Genomic DNA, 23,086 nt, shown 5'->3' with positions numbered 1-23,086 from the left:
CAGAGCCCCGCGGGCAGGGAGACGCTGCCCATCACAGCCTCCTCTGGCCGCGAGCGCACTGGTCCCAGCCCCACGGTCTTCTCAGTGGTGCAGAGCTGGCCATGTCGGGTTTTGTTTTTCAGTTTTCAAAACAGAGGCGAACACTCTGTGCCATGAAAACAGGCCACACGTGGGACAGCCACAGCGCCGGGGGAGGGGTGCGAATGCCAGTGGGAAACATCCCAGCCCCTTGGAAACCCTCTCCTTGGGGGTGCCTCTGGCTCAGAAGCCTCACCAGGGGTCAGCTTCAAGCCAGCTGCGCCAGAGGCCCCTCCATAAGGAGACAGGCAATGTGTCTTTAAGTAGCACAGCAAACACTGCAGGGAGGTCAACACTGCTCAGGCCCAGTCTTGTGGCCCAAAGACCCCAAGAGGCACCCAGACCTCCCTGCTGGGCAGGACCCTTTGGGCCCCAAGGATGGGAAAGGGCAGCAGGAGGCCCTGAAGCTCCACGGGGAGCAGAGGGCAGGGTTTCAGGCAAAAGCCACTGGACATGGACCAAAGGCCTCTGAGACCCCTCCCTCCATGGTGACCCAGGCCCCAGTCAAGAGCAATTAATAAAATCAGGAGTGCAGAGGCTGGGCTGGGGGGCGCTCTGGACTGAAGGGACACATTGGCCCTTGCCCACCAGGAGGCGCTCTGCTCCTGAAACAGTCTAGCTGAGAAGGCTCAACACAAGAGGTGGGGGGTGGGTGTCCCTGTTCTCCCTGCTCCATCCCCCTCCCCAGTGCTGGGGGGCAAGGAGCACTGTCATGATCTGAATTGTGTTCCCCGAGTCCACATGCTGCAGTCCTAACTCCCAGTACCTCCCAACGGGACTGTTTGGAATAGGGTCTCTAAAGAGGTCATTAATTAAAATGAGCTCACTGGGGTGGGCCCTAAGCCAACAGGACTGGTGTCCTTATAGGAGGCGGGACTGGGACATAGTGACACCCAGAGAGGGACCAGTGAGGACACGAGGGGAAAGCAGTCCCTGCAGGCACATGAGACAGGCCTCAGAGGAGACCAGCACCTTGACCTTGGACTTCTGGGCTCTATGAGGAATTACATCTCTGTTGTAAAAGCCACCCAAGTTCGTGTTAGCTTTTTTTTTTCTTGGCGGCACCTAAGTTCCCCAACCAGGGATCAAACCCATGCCCTCTGCAGCAGAAATGTGGAGTCTTAACCACTGGACCACCAGACAAGTCCCCAGTTGGTAGCATTTTGTATGTCAACCCTAGGAAACTGACACAATGGGGGAGGGGGTCAAAGAGAGGAGGAGGGGTCCAGGCTGTGCCCACATCCCTCCACCCAGGCTCTTGGAAGCTCATTTTCTCCACCTTTGGGAGACCCAGAAATGACGTGAGCACCCATTTGTCCCTGGAAGAATCAGTTGTTCAAAATGGTATCACGAATTTCCCCAGAATTGGGGCTTAAACACATATTCAACCAATGCCAGAGTCACCCACCTGTATACTGGTTGTCTCATGGTCTCAACCACAAGGCAGCTGGGGAACCCCCTGCAGGCACCCCAGGTCGTGGGGCTAGCACGCTGTCACCTCTGATCGATCCCATCAGCAGGGGCTGAGGTGACCGAGGGAAGAACCGGTGCCGCCTCTCCCCTGAGCTGGCACTGACAGCCTGCTGGTGACCCCAGTACAGAACTGAACCCTAACCCACCGTCTTTCCTTAAAGAGGTAGGGGAGGGACCTATGCTTTGGGGCCGGGGCGGGACCCAGGCGGGTGGCGGGAGCGGAGGGGCTCCCCCGCCTCCGCCCCGGGTGTACATTACCGCCCTCCCACCTCGCCCACCCCCGCCACCCCCGCTCCGGCGCCCGGGGCAGACGCACGCCCAGCCAGGCTCGCACACGCCCTTACCTTGCCGCCTCCTGGCTGGTGCTTCAGGTTTTCCGTGGAGCCGATTTTGGACTTGACGTTCTTCAGGTCTGGCATGGGCCCGGGGGCGGCCTGCAGGCGGCTCTTGGCTGCAGACGGCGACTTGGGGGGAGTGCGGACCACCGCCACCTTCTTGGGCTCCCGCGTGGGCGGGGTCGGCAGGGAGGGGGTGCGGGAGCGGCTGCCCGGAGTGCCTGGGGAGCCGGGGCTGCTGTAGCCGCTGCGGTCCCCGGATTTCCCAGATTCACCTGGAAAGGAAGGCGGGCGTGAGGCCAGGGCCCAGGTGGGCGGGAGTCAGAAAAAGGGTCTCTGTCCTGCGGTCCATTCCCAGAGTCAGGGTTGGACCAGGCCGGTAGGAAGAAGGTCGGAAGTTCAGTCAATCCGGCGGGAGGCTGCCCTTGCCTCCATTTCTAGAGAAATGTCCCTTCTTCCCAGCCCATTGCTTTGGGACAAAAATATTCTGCTTCCCAGGGAAGCAACAGAGTGGTCGCCAAGGACCACCCAGGACTACTTCCTAGAAGGGAGCAACTCTGCCCAGTGTCCCTGGGGTCGGGAGCGGCTCCAGCCAGCTGAGTGATCTCAGACAAGTCACTTTCCTTCTCTGAGCTCAGAGGAAATAAATATAACGCCCGACTGACTGAGGCTGGGCAGGGATACCCTGGCCTTTGCCCTGAATAAGGGTAATGCGATGGCGGGCCAGGGTCTCATATGGATCCACTGGACTCTTTATTCTTTTAATTTATTTTTAGTCGGAGGGTAGCTGCTTTACAGTGGTGTGTTGGTTTCTGCTGAAGGGCAGCGTGAATTAGCTATACGCACAGGAAAAAACAAAATACGCATATCCTCGCCCCACATCCCTCCCCTCCCGGTCATCACAGACCACTGGGCTGAGCTCCCAGTGCTAGAGCGGCTTCCCACTAGCTAGCTGTTTTACACATGGCTCCACTGGACTCTAACCACAGGGTGAATTTTGAGCTGTTCATCAAGGTCAAGGCCCCTTCCCCGCTAGACCCCTCTCCAACCTCCCAACTCCTCTCTGGTACCTGGGTTCCAGAATGGTATGCCTGCATCGTGTCCATCAGTCCCTGGCTTTCCAAACAAGCCACGCAGCTTCACAGCCGCCCTGCCCTCGCCAAGAACGCCCTCAGCGAAAAGGCGCTGCCCAGCAAATAGCAGTGAGCCTTTCCGGACACAGGGCAGAGGCCACGCCCTCCAGGAAGGTTGCGGAAGCCGCCCCTCTCCCAGCTGACCAGCCCTGGGCTCCTAACACGTGTCTCTTCAATCCCCCGTTACACTTCCTGGTTGGCTATTCTGTCTGCCTCTTGGATTCGTGTTTCACCAACTGCGGCCCAGGCACTCCTGCGTCGGTATCTCGAGAGCCGCCACCGTGGCGGTGGCGGGCGGTGGGAGGAGGCGGGACCTGTAAGATACAGATGCCGGCCCCCGTCTAGGCCGGATAGGATGGAATCTCTAGGGGCAGGGCCTGCAAAACTGGTGCTTCCCTTGCCTCCCAGGGATTCTAAAGCAGACTCCGGATTCTTGATTCTTGAGCAGGATTCTTGAGTCTGAGAGCCACTCTGCTGGACGCTGTGCCCAAGTGGCGGCCTCACTCCCCTCCATTTCTGAGGGGGGCCGATGCCCCCCACCACCCAGGAACCATGTGTACCAAACGGGGACCTGCTGGGCCCCAAGCAGGAGAAAGGGCAGCTCCCTGCAGGAAGCAGTGTCTTCTCTTGTCAAAGAGAGGATGAGCAAGCACGAGGTTCTTGGTTGAATCTCCATGTCTGTTGGAAATTCCTCAAGAAGTCAAGGTCTGCAGCAACAGGACAAGTAAAGCCTCCAGGCTCAGAGACCCCCCGCCCTCTGCCCCCTGGCACACAGGCTGCCTGGTAGACCCCGGGGTGGTTTCCCACCCTTTCTGCGCCACTGAACTACAGAGTGACCTCAGGCAAGTCCCTCGACCTCCCTCCTTAAGCCTGTGTACTCATCTGGAGAATGGTGCCAGCGGCCGGAGCCCACAGGACAGGGTCCCAACCACTCACCAATGTGACCTCCTCCTAACCTGGTCCTGACTCCAGCACCCGCATCAGCTTGAGGCACCTGTTCCCCTGGCCCCACCCAGAGCCCCCGGCAGACGCCAAGAACACGCAGGATTAGGATCAGGATTGCCCATTGGACAGACACATCTGCACAAACCACGCGAGAAGAAGAGCAGGAATTCTACCTGTTCCAACTTCAGGGCCAATGTGGAAAGCCTACGTTTCAAAAGCAGGTCCTCCTGGCTCTAACCCCGCCCCCTCCCCACACACAGCCAATCAACAAGCTGCACGTGCAAAAGGCATGACCCCAGCTGGGCGAGGCAGGCTCAGAATTACCTCTCTCAGATTTTGCCCCTGCAGGGGGTGGTTTTTTCTGCACTTGCACGGTCGCTTAAAAAGAAAAGTCCACAGAAGCCTCATTATCATCAAGCTTGAAAAGGCCTCAATGAGAGTTGTCTTTATGCAACGGGTGGGGGGAGGCGGGAATGGGGTCAGGGAGCAAGAAACAAGGTCGACTTGGGGATGGGGGGCTGTCCTCTCCAGGGCCGTTAAGATCCAGAGAGAAACACAGGTTCTTGCTTCCAGTTATGACTCCAGTTGCATGAATCAACTGGCATAATGTCAAGTGAGGAAACGCAGGATCAAAAATCATACATGAAATCCAGTCAGGAGTCTGTGAGTTCCCCCTGTATCATATGCACTCTATATATGAGGAAAAACCCGGGCTTCCCTGGAGGTCCAGTGGTGAAGATCCTCCTGGCCAATGCAGGGGACACGGGTTTGACCCCTGGTCCAGAAAGATCCCACATGCCACTGAGCAAATAAGCCTGTGCTCTGCAACAAGAAGCCACTGCAAGGAGAAGCCCATTCACCACAACTGAGTAGCCTCCACTTGCTGCAAGTGGAGAAAGTCCGAGCGCAGCAAGGAAGACCCAGTGTAGCAAAGACATAAATAAATAGTAATTAAAAACATAAATAAACCCTATGGGAGAAAGTCAACCAATGGGCCTTAGTGAGCGGGTATCCATGCAGGCCCCACCCTATGGCAACCTCGCTAAACACCACGGCCAAGATATGCAGGAGACCAGGACTCTGGGCAGCCACCCCTGGGGCCAAGGAGCAGCAGAAACCCTGGGGTGCTGGCCCAGGCCTCACACATAGCCCGTCTAAGATCCACAGGCCCCCTGAGTGCTGCCCTGGATCAGACACCCTGAGTCATGCACAGTCTAAACCCACGTGCCTGGGACAGTCAGTCATCAGGGCAGTGGGAAGGGTGGACTCAGCCTGGCTGTCCCCACTGGAAGCAAAATGGCTCGACTGAAGCCTTGGCTAGTACTCAGAACCCAGTGGGTTTTACTCACAGGAGCCCAGGAGATGGGCCCAGCCTTGTGAGTGCTCAGCTAAGACCCTTAGGTTCTGTCAGAAGGTCCCTAACATCCCAGCAAGTTAGCAGGGGCTGCCCACTATGTGAGGTCACCCATAGTGTCCCACCCCTCATTGGGGGCTGAAAATCACCTCCCCCGGGGGCGGGGGGAGGGGGGCGGGCGGGGTGTCGCGGGATTCGAGAAGCTCAGAGAAGCCCCTTCTCCATCAGTTCTTAGTTATTAGTATTTTCCTCATGCTTAAAAGTCTGGTTAGACTCAGTTATGCAAACTCTCAGAGCCTTGATTTCTTCATGGTAAAAAGTGGGGATTCAATATCTAGCTCAGAAAATTAAAAGAATTAGAAAATGAACATTTGATGCTTCCTGAACCACAGGCGTCAGTTGGCTACCGGAGGTTAACCATCAGGGCCTCCATGGCGAGCTCTCCCCATCCCCACCCGCCAACTAGGATTCCAAAGAAAGCCCTTCTCACCAGTGCCTGGCGAGGTCTTCGGGGTGGGAGTGGTTTTTGCTGGAATCCGGGTGGCGTTGGCCTGGCCTTTCTGGCCCGGAGGGGCCGCTCCCCGGGGTGTGGCGATCTTCGTTCCAGGCTTACCATCCGCCCCCTGTAAACCAATGCACAGTAGAGTGGTTTTTTTTACAACTGGGAAAGGTTTCTGCCACCTGGCATCAATGCCAGCTCCACTCTACCAGCTTAACTCAAAATGAGGCTATGATTGGGGTGATGCTCTGCCAGCCAAATACAAGTGTCCCTCACCATGACAAAGATACACAAATCCACTGCCCCTCCTAAACCCCTGAGTACCATTTCCTCCTGGGCAAACTGTTTACATGAGTTATCTGCACAAGTGGAGCCAATGTATTTCATAAAAAGTCAACAGAGCTCATAGCAACGATAGAGGTCAACATCCTCCACCGTCGGCAGGCAGGACGTCTGAAGACTTCCTACACCATTCTCTGGCTGTCTTAGGGGGGTTTATCTGCCTGGTGGTGGTTGGTTTCAGAGGCACGTGGAGACACAGTTTGTTGAACCTGACCAGGAGTGCTAAGAGAGCTAGTCCCATCCTTCCATTCTCTCTCAAACAGGTCTCAGGGTTCAGTAACACCTCAGGTGTGCTAAGAGCCCTTGGCGGCTGAACAGCAGCATCAGTTAGCAGATGGGCCAAACGTGGAGCACAGGCGCACAAGCATGGTCAGCTGACTGGGGGCAGTGACCTTGACACAGAACACAAACTCAAAAGAGAATGACGTGAACCGGGGACCACGAGATGGTTCCGGAGGGAGTGAGCTACTGGGACAGGTATGGGTGCAAGGGCTGCTGTCCAACCCAAATGAGGGCAACCCGGGAGCATCCCCGAGTTACTAAAGCCGGGAACAGACCAAGGAAACCCACAGTGATTTTCAAACCAGGGTCCCCTCCCGTGCCTTCGGGGATGAAGGGGAGTTGAAAGGCAGAGTCCTGCGCCTCCTTTACCCTGTTTTAACCAGAGAGTTTTAACTGTTCTACATGGTGCTTCTAGGTGAGCGCTTATCTAAAGAAAGGTCTTTGCGACTAGAAAAGCATACTTTTGAAAACTACAGCAGAGCGGCCTGATTCTTTCCAAAGGTGGGTTCCTCTTACCTTGACTTTCATCTCCTTTGCTCCAGAACTGCCAGTTCGGGGTGTGACAGAAGAGACGTGTTTAGGAGAGGAAGATGGCTCTGGGCACACGGCAGGGCTGGAGGGTTTGATCAAAGGGTCTGAGCTACCAGGAGTGGGGCGTTTGGGGCTAAGGCAAGGCCTATTTTTCAGGGTTTTAGCGGAAGAAGGTGTGGATGGCTTAAACATAAACATAAATAAAATCAAAATAAAAGTCAGCACATAGGAGAAAGGTACAGACTGAAAAAGGACACTAACTAAAAACAAATAAGGCAGGTAATGGTTTAAAGGCATGATCTCCAAACCAGGTGGATCATTTACCCTTAACAGTCCTTATCAGGAAGACCAGAAAGTCATTCATCAGCTAATGCGTATACTACGATGCTAGCATATGATGTACATTATGAAACTTACATATGGCAGAGCTGGGGAAAATGATAGGCGTGTTGGTATGTTCTTTCTCCAGCCCACTGGATCTATTTCAGCTCCGCACTTTGGAGACCACTGGTTAAAAGGTGGCTCGCACCCAGAGAGTCAATGGAGAGCGCCAAAAGTATATGATTCTTAGGATGTTTCTCAAGAAAACATCTCCAGTGTGTCATGGGTCAGAAGTGCCCTTGGTTCTGCTCCATTCCAGGTGGGGGGGACTCATGTTGGCCCCCTAAACCGCTCTCCCTCTTCCACTACACTGATAGAATCGTCCTTGCCAACATCAGGACTGCACCTGATTAGGCAGGTCTTGAAGATTCTGTCTGATACCACTTAGAACACACACACACACACACACACACACACACACACTTACTTTCTGATTAAAGTCTCAAAACTAAACTGTCTGGTAAATCTCCGCCCCCCAATATTTTTAAAATTAAGTTTTCTTGGAGTGTAGCTGCTTCGCAGTGTTGTTAGTTTCTACTGTAGAGCGCAGTGAATCAGGTGTATGTATACATATATCCCCTCTTTTTTGGATTTCCTTCCCATTTAGGTCGCCACAGAGCACTGAGTAGAGATCCCTGAGCCATACAGTGAAACTGTTAGCTGATCAGTCGTGTCTGACCCTTTGCGACCCCATGGACTGTAGCCTTCCGGGCTCCTCTGTCCATGGAATTCTCCAGGCAAGAATACTGGAGTGGGTTGCCATTTCCTTCTCTGGGGGATCTTCCTGACCCAGGGATCAAAACTGGATCTCCTGCATTGCGGGCAAATTCTTTACCATCCGAGCCACCAGGGAAGCTACACAGTAGGGTTCTCATTAGTTATTTTATACATAGTATCAATAGTGTATATATGTCTATCCCAATCTCCCAGAGTCTGGTAAATCTTAATCAGGCCAGTGGTTACTCTTGAGTACAATCTACCTAATGAAGTAGCCTGGGCGGTGCAGGTGGCCAATGGGAGGGTGTCTGTGAGCTGGACGACCTCACAGAGATGAGAGTGTGAAGGAGGGTGGACGGCACCTGTGGTTTGTCTGGACCACCTCTGGGGACCTTGGACTGGGATGCATGGCCCTGGTGGAGGAGGCTGGTCTGGGAGCGAGAAGGGCCACGTCTTCAGGAATAAAACCAAGAGGCCAAGTCCAGAGGTGTTCCAAAGGGGGAGTCAGAGCTACAGAGGAGAGTCCTGACTAGAAACTTCTTCGTTACTGAGATTCACCACTAAGGTGTGAGGCTCTCTCTGCAGCCAGCCTTGGGAAGGAGTGCAAGAGGGACGGAGCAGGGGTGTGAGCGGAGAGATGCGGGCTGAGGCCCTGGGGCTGCTAGCAAAAAAAAGCTGAGGGTGGGTACCGGCAAGCCAAGCCCTCCTTCCCCAGCTTCACAAGGTCCCCCTCCGCCGGCATTGCTCCCTACCTGGCCAAGTGGCCTAGGTTCGTGACAGATCTGACCTCTTGCTGCGAGGCTGTGAGCAACTCCAGGGCAGGGACAGCTTAAGAATGGATGAATGAACAGAGGACAGGATTCCCCTGAATGGGCATCCCGATTGGCAAGCAGTTATTGCAACTCCCTCCCACCCCAAGTCCCTGCAGTAAGTACCCTCAGCTGCCCCACTGGGTTCTGTGATGGTGAACCCTGACTTCCTCCAGGGCAAGCACTTTGGGCAGCCACCCTCAACACACAAGACCAAACCCTAGGGCTTGATTCTGCATCTGGGAACTCCATCAGTCCTCCAGGACTGATGAACACCCAGGCGTTTCAGGCAGCGTAGATAGGGAGCCTCTTGGATGCCTATAAGAAAAAAAGGTCTTCATCTGGGGCCCCAGCGAGGTTTTCCTGGAAAGCCACCACTGTGCAGCTAGGAGAGCGTTCTTCAAGCCCCCTTGTCATGGAGCAGAGTGCACTAGGGCTGGCAGGGAGCGCGAGGAGGACCATGCAGTCCTGGGTGCAGTTTGGGTGGTGAGCAGGCTGCTCGGTCTTCTGGTCCTTGGTGGGGGAAGATCTTAAGACTGGCTGGCAGGATTTCAGGACAGCCTCTAGGGCACCACAGCCCACATGTCCATTCAGCATGTAGGGTGTGTATCAGGCTTCCCTCCTCTGGCCTGCCTCAGCCCTACTCCGAGCTTGGCAGATTTGCTCAGAACTCCCAAATGTGATTTTTCTCTTCCTCTCCCCTCACCCTCCTTTACCTCCACTGATACTACTCCTCAGAATGTCTCGTCTCACCCCTATTCACCAACCCCGCCCCCGCCCCTTCATCTCTCCTTCTTGGCCTGCCTCACAGGTCCTCTCCTCTAGGGTTTTTCCAGAACCCTCCACTTTAGGTTGGATATCTCATTTTTGCTCAACACTCCCTCAGCGCCCTAAATAAATGGTATTTTCTAGATAGATCTTAAATATACTCTCTGTGTGTATACAGATTTATCTTTGCTGCACCTAGACCTATAGCAGGAAGCATAAAATTCAAAATTCACTGAAGAAAATTCAAGCATACTTTCATTTACTGTGAACGTCTTAATTCAAACAATGCTGGTACAATGATAATTAGGAGCATTCATTCATTCATTCATTAACCTGCTCACTGCCCTTCCCTGGCAGAAGTATCCAAGGATAAATGCTGGCATTTTAACCGTTTGTATGGAAACACAAAGCACTGTGAATGACAGGTGTACCTCGGGAACCAACGATTCCCACGTGTCATATACAGAGATCAATTCAGATACAAAGAATGGCTTCTTGATGAACTTGATGACGCCAGAGATGCCATGGTTTTCTCAGCTTACCTTGGCTTTTTTGTCATCGGGTCCAGTCCCATCTTTGCCTTTACTGACCATGCGAGCTGATAAAATACAAAATGAGAATGCATGTTACACCCATCAGCACAGTGCATGAGAGCCCAAGGAAGGGAAAGTGGTTTCTCAGAAACTGTGCAATATGTCTTGTTCAGTTGGGCCAGTGGAAACCCGGCTGATTTCTTTCCCCGTGAATCTGTTAGGTGTCTCATTGTTAGTATCAACACAGCACACTGGGGTCGTTGCTTGCAACACCCTGACAAGAGGGGGCAGCAGGCTGGCCGGGGACATGCATAGGCGACGCAGAGGGAACTGTTATGGGTACACGTTGGTACAGGGGTGGTCAGGGAAGGTAGACGGTGCAGGACCACCTCTCACAGGCTCCGCTGGGGTCAGCCTCCCCTGACCGGGGCCAACCCTGCTCCAAGGAGGGGCATTTGGAAGCCCCAGAGCTATGTACAGGGCAGGTCAGCCAGGCTCTGGCCCCTGCAGGACCCCTTGTTCATATAGTCACCCAAGGGCCAGGGGGAGTGGGCCGCTTTCCCAGAACCTGCCCCGCACTCATGGGGGCTTGGGTGACCAGTCCTAGTTGGCTCTCTGACAAGTCCAACCCACCCCTGGAGGGCTGTCTCACCACTTACAGACTCTCCCAAGGGGGACTAATGCTTGCCCTTTCCCCAAATTAGCAACAAACTAGCTGCCATCAAATATCCTATAGATCGGCAGTCCCCAGACTCTTTATTTCATTGAAGATGATTTTTCCATGGACTGGGGGTGGGGAGGGGATGGTTTCAGGATGATTCAAGTACATTACATTTATTGTACACTTTAAATCTAATGCTACCACTGATCTGGCAGGAGGTATTGATCTGTAGCCTAGAGGTTGGAGACCCCTGCCATAGATAATCTCTGGATTTTAGGACCAAACCACTGACAGATTTTGTGTTTGGAAAGCCCCACCCCTTGGTGAAACCAATCCGCTTGTCTACCAGCGTAACTTCGAACTCACTCTTTCCTCCTATTGGCATGCATTATCGGAAACTGATCACAGGTTCTCATCTGTGGCTTCAATATTGTATTTCCTCTGCCCCAACGACAGTGGAAGCATCTCACTGGTTCCGGGAGACCAGATTTATAGAGTGACCAGCACTGATGATCTAGCCCAGAGATTTTCAAACTTTGTTATGCAGCAGAACCAGTGGGAGACATTCTTGAAATACAGAATCCCAGGTTCACTCTGAGACAGTAGCCTAAGGTGCGGCCCAGGAACTTGCATTTTAGTAAGAGCCCTGGGTGGACCTGATTCACATCCTTTTCACAACAAAAGCATCTGCTAGATTTGCATTTCCCAGATTGGGGAAGTGGCTACTATGTATCCTCAGAGGGTCAGAATGTACAGTACAATATTAGAGGCTCTGACAAGCTCCCCACAGCAAACTCCATTTAACGTTGTTTCACCTTCCCCGCCCCACCCAAACTAGACGATGGAACTCTTTTTTTTCCCCTGGACACATCTATCAACATGCAGTGGATCAGCATTCAATATAAAACAACTTTTCAGGAAACACTGTTGTCATCTATCAAGTCACAGTTACTTGTCCCATATTAGTTTGGAGTTTAGGAGATTTTAAAGTAGGATTCTTTTTCGGTCTTAAATTTAAAAACACAGGTTCCTTCATCTATAACATTTCAAAGTTTTCGTGACAACATTTAACAGATGTCTGCAATTAACAGTTTAAGTAGCATCAATTTCTGGGCCCTGCAAATAATTCTAATATGCTACAGGACCTAAACATATGAATACGGCTGATATGTGGCCATGAGGCCTCCTCTGTCCTCCCCCCGACAGGACACAGAGACCCCCACCCTTGGGAACCTCCCCTCCCGTCTCTTCAGCTCCTGAAAGGCTGCTGTGGTCACACTTCCCAGGGCTCGAGACGGGGATGGGGCTGAGATCCCTCCCTGTGATCCCATCAGGGGGACTGCCCCAGCTCTGCCAAGGGAAGAAGAAGGGGTTCCTTCCATGAGGAGATTTTGTTTCTGCTCACTGTCTCTTCTGCCACAAGGCAGACAGAATAGGGTGGAGTGCTTGTTGGGCCAAAGGCTCAGCATGGGCTCTGGGTCACCTCCAATGGGGGTGTGTGTGTGTGTGTGGCCTGCTGCATGTGAGGTGCTATCCACGGACACAGTTGCAGAAGACAGACGTGTGTCCTCTGAGTCTCTGGGCTAGGAGGGCACACCTCAGGACCTCCTGGAAGGCGCTTGCGGAGTAGACGGAAGTGCCTTTCAAAGCAGACCTACTTGGGTCTGGCCCCATCACCTACTACTTAATGACTTTCAGCAAGATACTTCACCGCTTGCAGCCTCAGTTTTCTCATCTGCACATCGGGCTAATTATGCCCACTTGTTGGGAGGGTCAGGAGGGTCCTAGACGACCAATTTGAGACACATAACGAGCCCTCCGAAGTGGGAGCAGCTGCTATGCTTTTTGTGGAGTGCAGCCCACCAGCCTCCACTGGGCTGAAGAGCCTTGCAGAGAAATCAAGGGGCCAGAGGAGTGAACGGGGCAGAAAGCAGTGGGTGGGGGTCTTGGTGACATGCGCGACGGCGGGCAAGCATGAGAGGAGCACGAGCTACCAGTGCCCGAGGGACAGGAGGTGGCCGGGAGGGTGAGCAAAGGCCCAAGGGGCTGGTTGGTGGCTGTCCCCGGGGGCCTCAGAAGCGGCAGGAGCCAAGGAGGAGCCGGAAGCTGAGTGGCAGCGCCTGCAGCCTGGGTGGCACACGAGGTCGCCAGGCGGGAGCGAAGGAGCTCAAGACACAGACCTTTGAGTTGAGGCACCCGGCTGACGGGCTTCCCTGGCAGACCAGCTGCAGGCTGCTTTCCAGAAGTTTCTGGAAGATCAGTCTTTTTTGTGTCCTCGCCCTCAGAGGGGCTCCGGGGCTCTTGCTCCTCTTCAGGGGCCCCGGGAAGTGCAGTCCCTTCCAAATCCACCTCCGAGGGGGGTCCCTGCTCCTTCTGCAGGTTGGCTGTGATTTCCACGTGGAATGTGAACTCGGGGGACCCGTCGCGCCCTTCTCCTGGGGGCCCCTCGCAGGGCCCGTCGGGCTCTGGGACCCGGGTCTCTGCAGACGCTTTAGAGAGGAAATCGACAGGAAGCGGGATGGCACCCCCGGCTGGGGACCCTGGGGTTCCAGGAGCTTCTCCAAAAACTGCCTGCAGGGAGATCTGGGAGGGCGGGGAGTCCTGGGGCGAGGACTCATCAATGTCCCGGTCTTCATCCACCTCCTTACCTCCCTGCCTCTCTTTACTCTGTACCCCCTTCAGAGGCAGCCCCTCCTGGGGCAGGCCTCCCCAAAGCTGGCACTCTGGCGGCTCGGAGCCATGGCGGCTGCCCTCTGCAACCTTAGGTTCTGTTCCTGAAGACTGGCATGTGGCCTCTCTGGAGCCCGCGAGCAGAATGGGGGCCCCAAGCATGTCATATGCGTGCTGGCAGGTCAGCCCTGAGGTCCCCGGCTCCACAGCCTCACCTCCATGGTGGCCCAGCTCCCCGAGGAAGCTCTCCTGGACAACCTTGGAACTCCCAGGCTCTGTCTGCTGATGTCCAGGGAAGGGGGGCTCCGGAAAGGCCAGGCCCTCCTCAGCCCGCTGCCCTGGTTTTAGTCCCCACTCCCAGTGGGGTTCCTGAGGGCCTCCTGGTGGAGGAGGCGCTTGGCAGATGGGGTGATGCTGGGAAGGGCGAGAGGTCTCCAGGACGGGAGCTTCGGGCTCTTTCTCCCCAAGAGGCAGCTCGGAGACCCCAGAAGCTTCTTGGCCATGTGCAAGCTGGACCTGAGAGCTAAGCCCATGGGCCAGAGGCCTCTCAGATGCTTCCCTCTGCTGACCCGGAACTCTCCTCTCCTCTGGGTTTGAAGAGGCAGCAGCAGTAAAAGGTTAGCAAGAGCAAGTTAAGTGTTTTAAGAGAGGGACATACATTTGAAAGAAAAAAAAGGATGTTTAAACAGCATCTCAAGCCCACCTAACAAAGGAAAAGAAGCCCACCCTCCGAGCTCACCCATGTTGCTTTTCTTTGCTCAGAATGAAACGGCTCTTGGTCAATCTGCCAACAATTAGCTGGGTCACCGTGGGTGAGCACCTCCTGTCTTTGAGCCTCAGTTTTCTTATCTGTAAAGGGGGAGCTTAGACCAAGACCCCATCTAATGCTGGTGGTAGTCCTCTGCCTATGTTGGGTCTGGCTGGGCTCCAACCATCCTGCCATATCCAGGGCTGCCTTAGGCTAACTCCACCAGCAGCAGAAACTTGTCCTCCTCTCCAGGGACTGTGAGCCTCCTGAAGACTCTGGCCTCTAGCTAGGACCTGGATGGGGTGCAGGGAGGGTCTCCTTTCCTCTCCTCTCTCTGGCCCCCCTTTTGCCCAATAAACCCACCCTGATAGATTTGGAAAACCCCAAATGCATCATAATTGGGGCTCAGTCTTTACTAACTGACCTGCCAAGAGACCTCTACAAACAGAAACACGGTTCAGGTTTGTCCAGATGGTGGATTATGAACAGCCTTCTGCACGAGGTGAGGTGACCACCGTGGCAGTTAAGGTGGTCTGCACGGCACAGATGTGGCCAGCCCTGCGGGACCACTGCTTCACCCCTGTCACACCACCTCCCGTGTGCCAGTCCAGTGAGTGAAGGCACACTTCCTCTTTTTCTGCTTCATTCATGCCGCATTCATGTGAAGTGTTAGTTACTCAATCGTGTCTGACTTTTTGTGACCCCATGGACTGTAGCCGACCAGTCTCCTCTGTCCATGGAATTCTCCAGACAAGAATACTGGAATGGGCAGCCATTTCCTTCTCCAAGGGATCTTCCTGACCCAGGGATCAAACCTGGGTCTCCTGCATTGCAGGCAGATTCTTTACCATCTGAGCCACCAGGGAAGCCCCACATTCACATCAATCCCTCCTTAAAATATCTGTGTATTGAGGACAGGAAATTTTTTTCTGTTGGTTCTCCTAATATCCTGTATTTTTTCTAACTCCCAACTCTTCAAACATCCTACCTAGTTCCAGGACAACTTTGCAGCTCTCCTCTAAATAAACCCTGGAACTCCAAAGGATTGAGGGTCTTGGAAGAGAAAGAGACTGGATGAGGGGAGGGGCGGGAGGTGGGAGAACACAGGGGTCCACACACATGGCTAACACATGATGGTCCCTCTGGTCCCAACTCTAGTCGGAGTCTGTGGAGCTGCCCGGCAGCACAGCTCTCTCAGCTCCCACCCCTACTCTGGGGCTGTGAGTTCATGGTCTCAGTTATCTTGTGTTCCTAGCATAGCCCCAGAGCCTGCCATATGGACAGATCTACGCATGATGTCATCAGGGAAACAAGCTGACTTCTGCCTTCCGAGGGGTCTGCAGGAGACTCTCTGGGGCCCTTGGTGAGTCTTGGGGATGAACAGAGCAAATGACAGAGATGCAAGAAACCAGCTGGCAGGAGGCAATCTGAGCCTCCTCACCCCAGCTCCTCCCCAACCCACCACTCAACAGACCCGAAGTGGCAGCAGCTACTGGTCCCTACACCTCTCATCAGGCCAGGTCTCCAGCACTTTCTGGAAAAATCTTTCCTCCCAGAGCTCCCTAGAAATGGCTTGTGATGTGGATGTTACTGTTACACCGCAGGGCTTTAAAAGACCCTCACTGAAAAAGAGACCAGGGCCCCAAACCTGCGTATTAAACATACCCTGAAAAGTTATCAGTACAGGATAGTACAGCATGTGTGTATGTGTGTGTGTGTGCATGTGTGTAAGGAACCTGCCATCATGCTATTACTCTCCTGGAGGAAGGAGCGGGGCTGGGAGAACATTCTATTCAGCTCCCAGAAGACTGAAAATTGCTCAGTAACTACTGAGTTGCCAAAAAGTTCATTGGGGTTTTTTCATACTATCTTCTGGATATCATGAAAAATAAGCAGTATTTTTCAAGCCAAGACTAAAGGCAGTGATCACCAGGGGTGGGTCCAAGGCAATCAGTATTTGGAGAAACACAGCTGGGTGGCCTCAGGAGTGCAGATGAATCATGTCCCCATACTCCCCAGGAGGCCTGGTCCTGGTGACACTCCTGGAAGAAAGGTCCACTCCTGGCGTGAGCAAGGTGTGGTGGGCAGGGCCCTCCCCACACCCTGCTCCTCTCGGCCCCTCGCAGTTCCATCCTGAAACATCTTTGCTCTCTTAGTCCTTCATGGACACAGGCTGCCAGAGATATTCCTTCTGCTGCAGGAAAACAAGGAAGAGAGAACTGTGCTTCTAGGTACATGGTTCTTCCCAAATCTGATTGCTTCAGCACAAAACAGACTGCAGGTCTGTGACAATGAGATATGTTTGTGGATTGCCAGGGTGTCTGGATTTCCCGAGGCCCCACTGGAGGGTGCTGGGCTTGGCCATTTGGATCAGCAGCTCCAGATGAGACATTAAACACTGGCCTGGGCAGCACAGAGGTAGAAACCTCCACATGTTCGCAGATTAGGTGCCAGCGTTCCATCGCAGATGCTACCTGGTGTTCGTCAATATAGCTCTATGATACTAAGCCAGTGCTGGGAAAGTTAAAAATTCAGCTAGCCCCAAAGTAAGATTTCTAGGAAAGCTGTTTGCCTGATCTTTTTGTTCCACGGAATATGTTTCAGGGACATGGAGACATAGCCTACAATAAAAATTTGTAAGAAAAACTCAAACTCACTTCTTTTTATGGAAATAGATGGTCATTTTCAGAGGTTATAAAAACCTCTCATTTTACCTAAAAGCTAGAAATAATGACCTAAAAGAAATAGGAGGCAAGATTCTATTTAACACATAGACTGAGATTCCCCATTTATAATGATTATCGCTTCTACTATTTTTTTGAAGCTCTTTGTAAGCCTAAGAATGAAAACACATCTTTCCATGCTGTGTGAGATGAGAAACACTAGCACACTATGGGGCAGGAAGCCCTGGGAGTCACAGAAATGTGTAGTTAGGCTTCAAAGCACCCTCAAGGAGACATTTCTTCAGGGCCCGGAGTCTCCCTAAAGCCAGATGGCCCAGTGGCAGCACTAAACACTGAACAAATCCCAAGCCACCTTGTGGGGAAAAGACCAGTGACTTCTCGGCTCTCTTCCAGTCTAAAAGCGTCCACATTATACAGCAGACTCTCAAGTTCATTTATGCAGCCCATGACAGAGAACAAAACTCAGCTGGGTTGTATTGGAGGTCTCCATCTCCAAAGATAAGGAATCTCTAGGATTTACAATTTAAATTCTTAAAAACATTCATGCTCAGTGATTATACGAAGCTGTTTTCCTTGGCCACAGTAATTTTGGTCCCTGAGAAGAAAATCACAATAAAATTTGAAGGCTGCACAGAAGAAATAGTTTGGTGGCGATAGAGTTGAGGCTTTGCTCCTGGGATGGGCCAGAGGGCCGCCTACAGAGAGAATCACTCATCAGACACATTTGTGTTTCTGTTGGTCACTGATTCTCGAGTTCCCAAGCTGGGCAAGGCCAGCTTCTTTCAGAACAACACACACACTGGGAATGACTCAGAAATGACTAGAAAGAGCTAAAGCTCTTTCTCTACCTGAATAGCCCAGCTTCAATGAAAAACCAGCTCCTAAAGATCTGGACCCTGGAATTCAGGCGCAGGTCCAAATTCTCTTCTCAGGGCACGGTCCATTTGAGTGTTGCCACCCCCTCTTCCCAACCCCCCACGTCATGTGTGGCAGGCAATACTAGCCCACTGACCTTGGGTCACGTGTCCAGCAGCTTGGTCTTCCAGGTTGGACGTGTCGCCAATGCCTGCTTCTTCAGCTGGTTTGTGTGTCAGCAAATGAAGAGGATAAAAAGCAGGCACAGTTATTGTTTGCTAGAAACAGAGCTCCCTGCCCCTCCCAATAGGTTTCTGAAGTGCTGTACCTCTGGCTCTGTTTGCAAACATGACTGCTGGGGACGTGGATGAAAACAGTCCGCTAAACACCGCCCCCCACCAATGCCCACACACCTTCAGGCAACACAGTCCGGTAGGAAAGACTTTCCCCACAGTGGGCCCTGGGTCCTCAGTCCCCGCTCGATAAAGACACAGGACAGGTGAGGGCGGAGAAGCACGCTGTTGCTCAGGCACTGCTGTGGAGCTGTGTCCTGGTGCAGGCCACCCTCCCAGCCCCGCCAGCGCTCCTGGGGGAGCCGAAGGTGCAGGAAGGACTAGGTGTGTGGGCTGTGGAGTCCGGCTGGGGTTCAGGCTCAGGTGCCGCCGTTACTTAGCCTCTCTGACCTTTAGTTTCCAACTCTAGAACCCCAAAGTGCTCACACCAGCCTGTTTTGTAGGAGAGCAATGAAGGTTCATACGAAACTGTGTGCGTGCGTTCAGCAAAGTGTCTGGTACATGGTAGGAGCCCCCTAGAGGTTCAGTTTCTTTCCTCCAAACTACTGGGCAAACTCCTTCAACTGCCTGCTAAGAGTAAGTGCCATCTGATTGAAGGGGGGTGGTAGTGTCCGTGAGCAGTTTTGGGGGTATCTTGGCCTCCCACTTAGGGAGCCTACTGTCCCTCCCGAACAAAAAAAGACTGAGACAAACTCCTGATCACGTCATCAATGGTACTAAAGTTGGTAAGCTTTCACAGAACGCCAATTTCTGCATCAGGAAGAAATGGCGATATCAATGCAGGACAAAGGGTATGAGTGTCCAGAAGAAAGACCCTCTAAGGCAAGTTCGCCACACACTGACATAGGTGTGACCCCACAACCCAGGAGAGCCAGCATGCCCTGATGGACAGGGACAGGGAGGCCACCAGCCTGAGAAATGCCCACCAGTGGCTGGCGGGGCCATGAGCTTTTTCCTCCCAGACCTGCGATGACTCAGTCTCTACAGCTAAATCAGAAACTCCAAGTTAGCCCAGGTGCCATGCAGCCCCACCACGGAGAACATGGAGGAGGCAAAGGGAGGACTCTCTGGGTGGCTGGACAGAGGTAGGGAGGCCTGATAAGACCCCCAGCCCACCGGCGGGCTCACGGCCGCTGTGGCGAGGGGCAGGGGGCTGGCAGTGGGCTCGGGCAGCTTCCCCGGGGGCAGTTCCTAGGCAGGAACCCCTCTGCAAGCCCTGCACGCTGATGCTGTACAGCCCATGAGGTCTAACAGTGATAGCTCCATGTCACTTGACAAAAGATGTCTGCCAGGGAAGCACTGCTCCGAGCATAGGTTTGGTCTGAGTTTCTGACAAGTTACAGAAGAAAGGCCCAGCGAGACAGCAAATCAGCAAATCCAGCTACATGGCACGGAGGCCCTAAGGCAGGACACCAGGTGGTGTGCCGATGACGTCACTGCCGTGACTCTGGGAACCCCATAGCTTTCACACACCAACGCGGTGTCGTGATACCCTGGTCCTGATGCAACTTAGAAACTGCAGGCTGCTGGTATCTCTGGCACCCCTTGATCCCAGTAAGAGAGATGCTCAGAGAAGCCAGTGAGAGGGAGGGTGTGAGCCAGTGGTTGGGCCATCACCAGCCTATATGGCTTCTCTGCCTCCCTGGAGCCCCAAGATGGCTCCATGCTCACCCTGCAAGGCAGGGACACCTGCAGGGGGATGGCCACACTGCAGTCCCAAAGGGACCTCAAATGGGAAGTTTCACAGAAGAACCAAGATACAACAGAGACATGTGCCCAAGTGAGGTGCTTGACTAAGGCATGTTAGTCGCTCAGTCGTGTCTGACTCTTTGCAACCCCATAGACTATAACCCACCAGGCTCTTCTGTCCATGGAATTCTCCAGGCAAGAATACTAGAGTGGGTAACCATTCCCTTCTCCAGGGGATCCTCCCGACCCAGGGACTGAACCTGGGTCTCCCACATTGCAGGCATTTTCTTTACCATCTGAGCCAACAGGGAGGCTTGAAACGAAGGTACATATTGTTAAAGCCACCAGCAGAATGAATGTCCCCTCAACTCTAAAACCTCCCACTTCATTCAGGATGTAAAAGGGTGGAGGGGAGAGAATTTAAAGAAGGATTTCTTTAGAGAGAGCAGCTTAGGGCGGGTGGGGTGATGGCTACCTGTCCGCCTCCCATCTCAGTCCCACTGAAAGGGTTTCAAGGCACCAGGTGGAGACAGGTGGTGTGTGTCCCCTAGGGTTAGGAACATGGTGGAGGGCTGTCAGAACTCCACCTGGGAAAACTCAAAGCGGACAGGCAGGCTGGCCCTGCCTTGGTGGTGGAGCAAAGCCTGGGGGCTGTCTCCATATGCGTGGTTTGTTCAGGCAAGGAACGCCCATGTCCCCCGTGGACCTGTGGTGGGCACAGGGCAGCCACGGTGGGAGGGGCGCCTCAGGCCATGTCCGGCTGGGCCACCGATGTGAGCAAGCCAACCTTGGAAGAGGAGAGAAGAGACAGATCTTCAGACCCCAAGGGACCCAAGAGAGAGGAATGTCTGTTGGAATCGAGAGCAGAGGGAGGGAACTTCAGGACGATGGGGATGGCAAGGAAGGGGGGTATCTGGAAGAATTAAAAAAACCCACAGGGGAAGACTCGACTTACAACACCTGCAGAAACTGCAAGGAGCCAGCTCCCAGCAGCCCCACTGCAGGAATAACTTCCCGGCCCCTCTCCCGGTTCTTGCCCCTCTCCAGTCCCAGAGAGCAGGACATGCAGCTTTGAGTGTTACCCTGACTGGACATTCCTTTCATAAAAACTAACTGATTACTTTTTGGCTGCTCTGGGTCTTCGTTGCTGTATGCAGGTTTTCTCTAGCTGTGGCGAGGGGCAGGGGGCTACTGTCTAATTGTGGTGCTTGGGCTTCTCGTTGTGGTGGCTTCTCTTGCTGCAGAGCACGGGCTCAGTAGTTGCAGCTCTAGATCAGAGGCTCAGGGCATGCGCTTAGTTGCTCCAAGGCACGTGGGACTCTTCCCAGACCAGGGGTCGAACGTGTCCCCTGCATTGGCAGGGGGGTTTCTTAGTCACTGGATCACCAGGGAAGTCCCAGACTGCACATTCTCATCAGCATTTGCAGGCTGAGTTGTGTGTCGGTGGAGACTAAAACACTTGATAACCCAGGAGTAATGCAAAGTCAAGAGTTCCCTAGAGTTTTTGTCCCAGGCAGAAGAGCTTCGCCCACTGAAAAGTTATAAAGGGACAGCGAGAGGCAAAAGTCAAGCTACTCGTGATCTCATCCCATGAGTCGCTGGTTCCATGGCCTTCAATCAACTGTCACTGTCAAGGATGAAGCCTGTCAGTATCCAGAACATCCCCTTCCATTCATCTCTGGAGAGCAGCTTGCAGAGCGGAGACTACTCGGAGGAGCGGGTGGCGCTGCTTGGCCCCTACCTGGCATCCTTAACCCACACGGCTGGGGACAAGCTGCAGACTTCCCAAACGGCTGCCATTGAGCCCCGCCTTCAGAAAGGAAAAGAACTCCTGCCGGGGACATTTCCCCACTCTCCACTGCTGCTGAAACACCATCCAGAGCTCGTCCTGCATTTCTTGCTGAGCACCATCCCCATCGCCAAGCCAGTGGCTGCAGTCATGCCTAGCCCAGGGAGGTGGACGTGAAGGAAGTGACAGCCAGAGCTCCGGGCTCTGCCCGTTGTTTCCTAAGGGCCCGGGCAGCTCACGGTGACTCTGGCGGTCCCGAGTTCAGTGCTATTTCTGGTCAGTGCCCCGTCTGGGCTGCTCCCCATCATCAGTGTTGACAGGACAGTCTCATCACGTCTGTTCTATGCTGATATGTTTGAAAAGATCGTCCTAAAATTGGATGCTAGAGTGCATCACTGAGTTCCTGGGGGGTTATCCAGTTACGATCCTCCAAAGATGTGGGTGGGCCATCCAGATGCTGTGACACACTCAGGTGCTCCCCTCAGGGAGCTGTTTACCCCCTAGGAAGTGATCCTGTCGCTGGGCAGAGTCCCAGCAGGACCGTGGACTGACCTCGGCCACCAGCCTGCCTCCAAGAACTCTCTGGAGCTAAGACAAGGAGAGGAGAGGCTGGAAGGAATCCAGAAGGTTCTCTATCCTCCAGGAGATGGGCAGGCAGCCATGGAGGCAACAGGGCATCAAGCTCAGAACAACCCGAGATTTCGGGAGGCTGGCATCCACCTGCATTCCCACCTCATTTGGAGATGGGCAGAACCCCATGTGCTCCCATCCTACAGCTGGGGAGCCCGGCACCCAGCCCCGGAAGTCACCCTCACCTGTGGTTCCTTCTGGGATCTCCGTGGGGGCCTGAGAGGCCGCCTGCTCGCCGGGGGCTCCCTCATCCACTAAGGGTGCTGTCGCGTCTGGAAACCACCAAGAGTGGAAACCACCTTAGGGGCTGGGATGGGCCATGCCACGCCCCTCACCTTGCGCTCTTTGGGGATGCAAAGGTGCAGGAATGGGGAGGCAGGACGGGGACTCAGCTGCATGCAAAAAAGCAACCCCACAAAGCAGGGCCCAGAGGCGTGCTCCTGGTTGAAATCTCCCCAGGAAAACATGAATACTCTGTCCAAGAGGCAACCGCTTATGAGACAACTGGGCCCTCTACCAGGAAAGCCAGAACAGCCCCCCTCTAAACACTGCAGTAAAAGGGACTGCTGGGGATGGTCGCCAGTAATTTTGAGGAAGAAACGTTGAAAATCAGGTGACTGGTCGCAGATGTTTGATCCTTACAGCAGTGCAGAACAGGAGAAGGCAAACTCTGCAGTCAGGGCTGGAGGCTACGGTTCTGCTGGGAGACCGGCTTTGGGCAAGTCCTTTGTCCTCTTAGGGTCTCAGTTTCCTCATCTGCAAAATGGGAGGTGTCTTAACCTCCAAGTTTTCTTCCAGTTCTAATCCCCCAGTAATCAAGTATGGATGTGAGAGTTGGACCATAAAGAAGGCTGAGCACCGAAGAATTGATGCTTTTGAACTGTCGA

The 23,086-nt window shown here is 53.7% G+C and overlaps 1 protein-coding gene across 20 annotated transcripts in view; it reads right to left on the bottom strand.

Moving 5' to 3' along the window:
• Positions 1-23,086, bottom strand: part of MAPT (microtubule associated protein tau) — a 122,123-nt gene that overhangs the window by 22,508 nt on the left and 76,529 nt on the right. For 4 of the 20 annotated variants that reach the window (XM_018065295.1, XM_018065298.1, XM_018065297.1 and 1 more), the window contains 4 exons: positions 17,956-18,021; positions 10,190-10,245; positions 5,809-5,941; positions 1,896-2,161 (listed from right to left, as the gene is read on the bottom strand). In XM_018065295.1, the coding sequence (XP_017920784.1) occupies positions 1,896-2,161; positions 5,809-5,941; positions 10,190-10,245; positions 17,956-18,021 (521 nt within the window). Of the gene's footprint in view, positions 1-1,895; positions 2,162-4,288; positions 4,343-5,808; positions 5,942-6,957; positions 7,156-10,189; positions 10,246-13,021; positions 13,331-17,955; positions 18,022-22,384; positions 22,472-23,086 lie in introns of all 20 variants that reach the window. The other 16 variants (XM_018065283.1, XM_018065280.1, XM_018065285.1 and 13 more) reach the window with 10 other exon arrangements.

Source organism: Capra hircus, chromosome 19 (genome assembly GCF_001704415.2).
Source record: "Capra hircus breed San Clemente chromosome 19, ASM170441v1, whole genome shotgun sequence".
NCBI classification, from domain to species: Eukaryota; Metazoa; Chordata; class Mammalia; order Artiodactyla; family Bovidae; genus Capra; species Capra hircus.
Note: the sequence above shows the minus strand (reverse complement) of the source record. Positions and strands in the feature narration are given on the sequence as shown.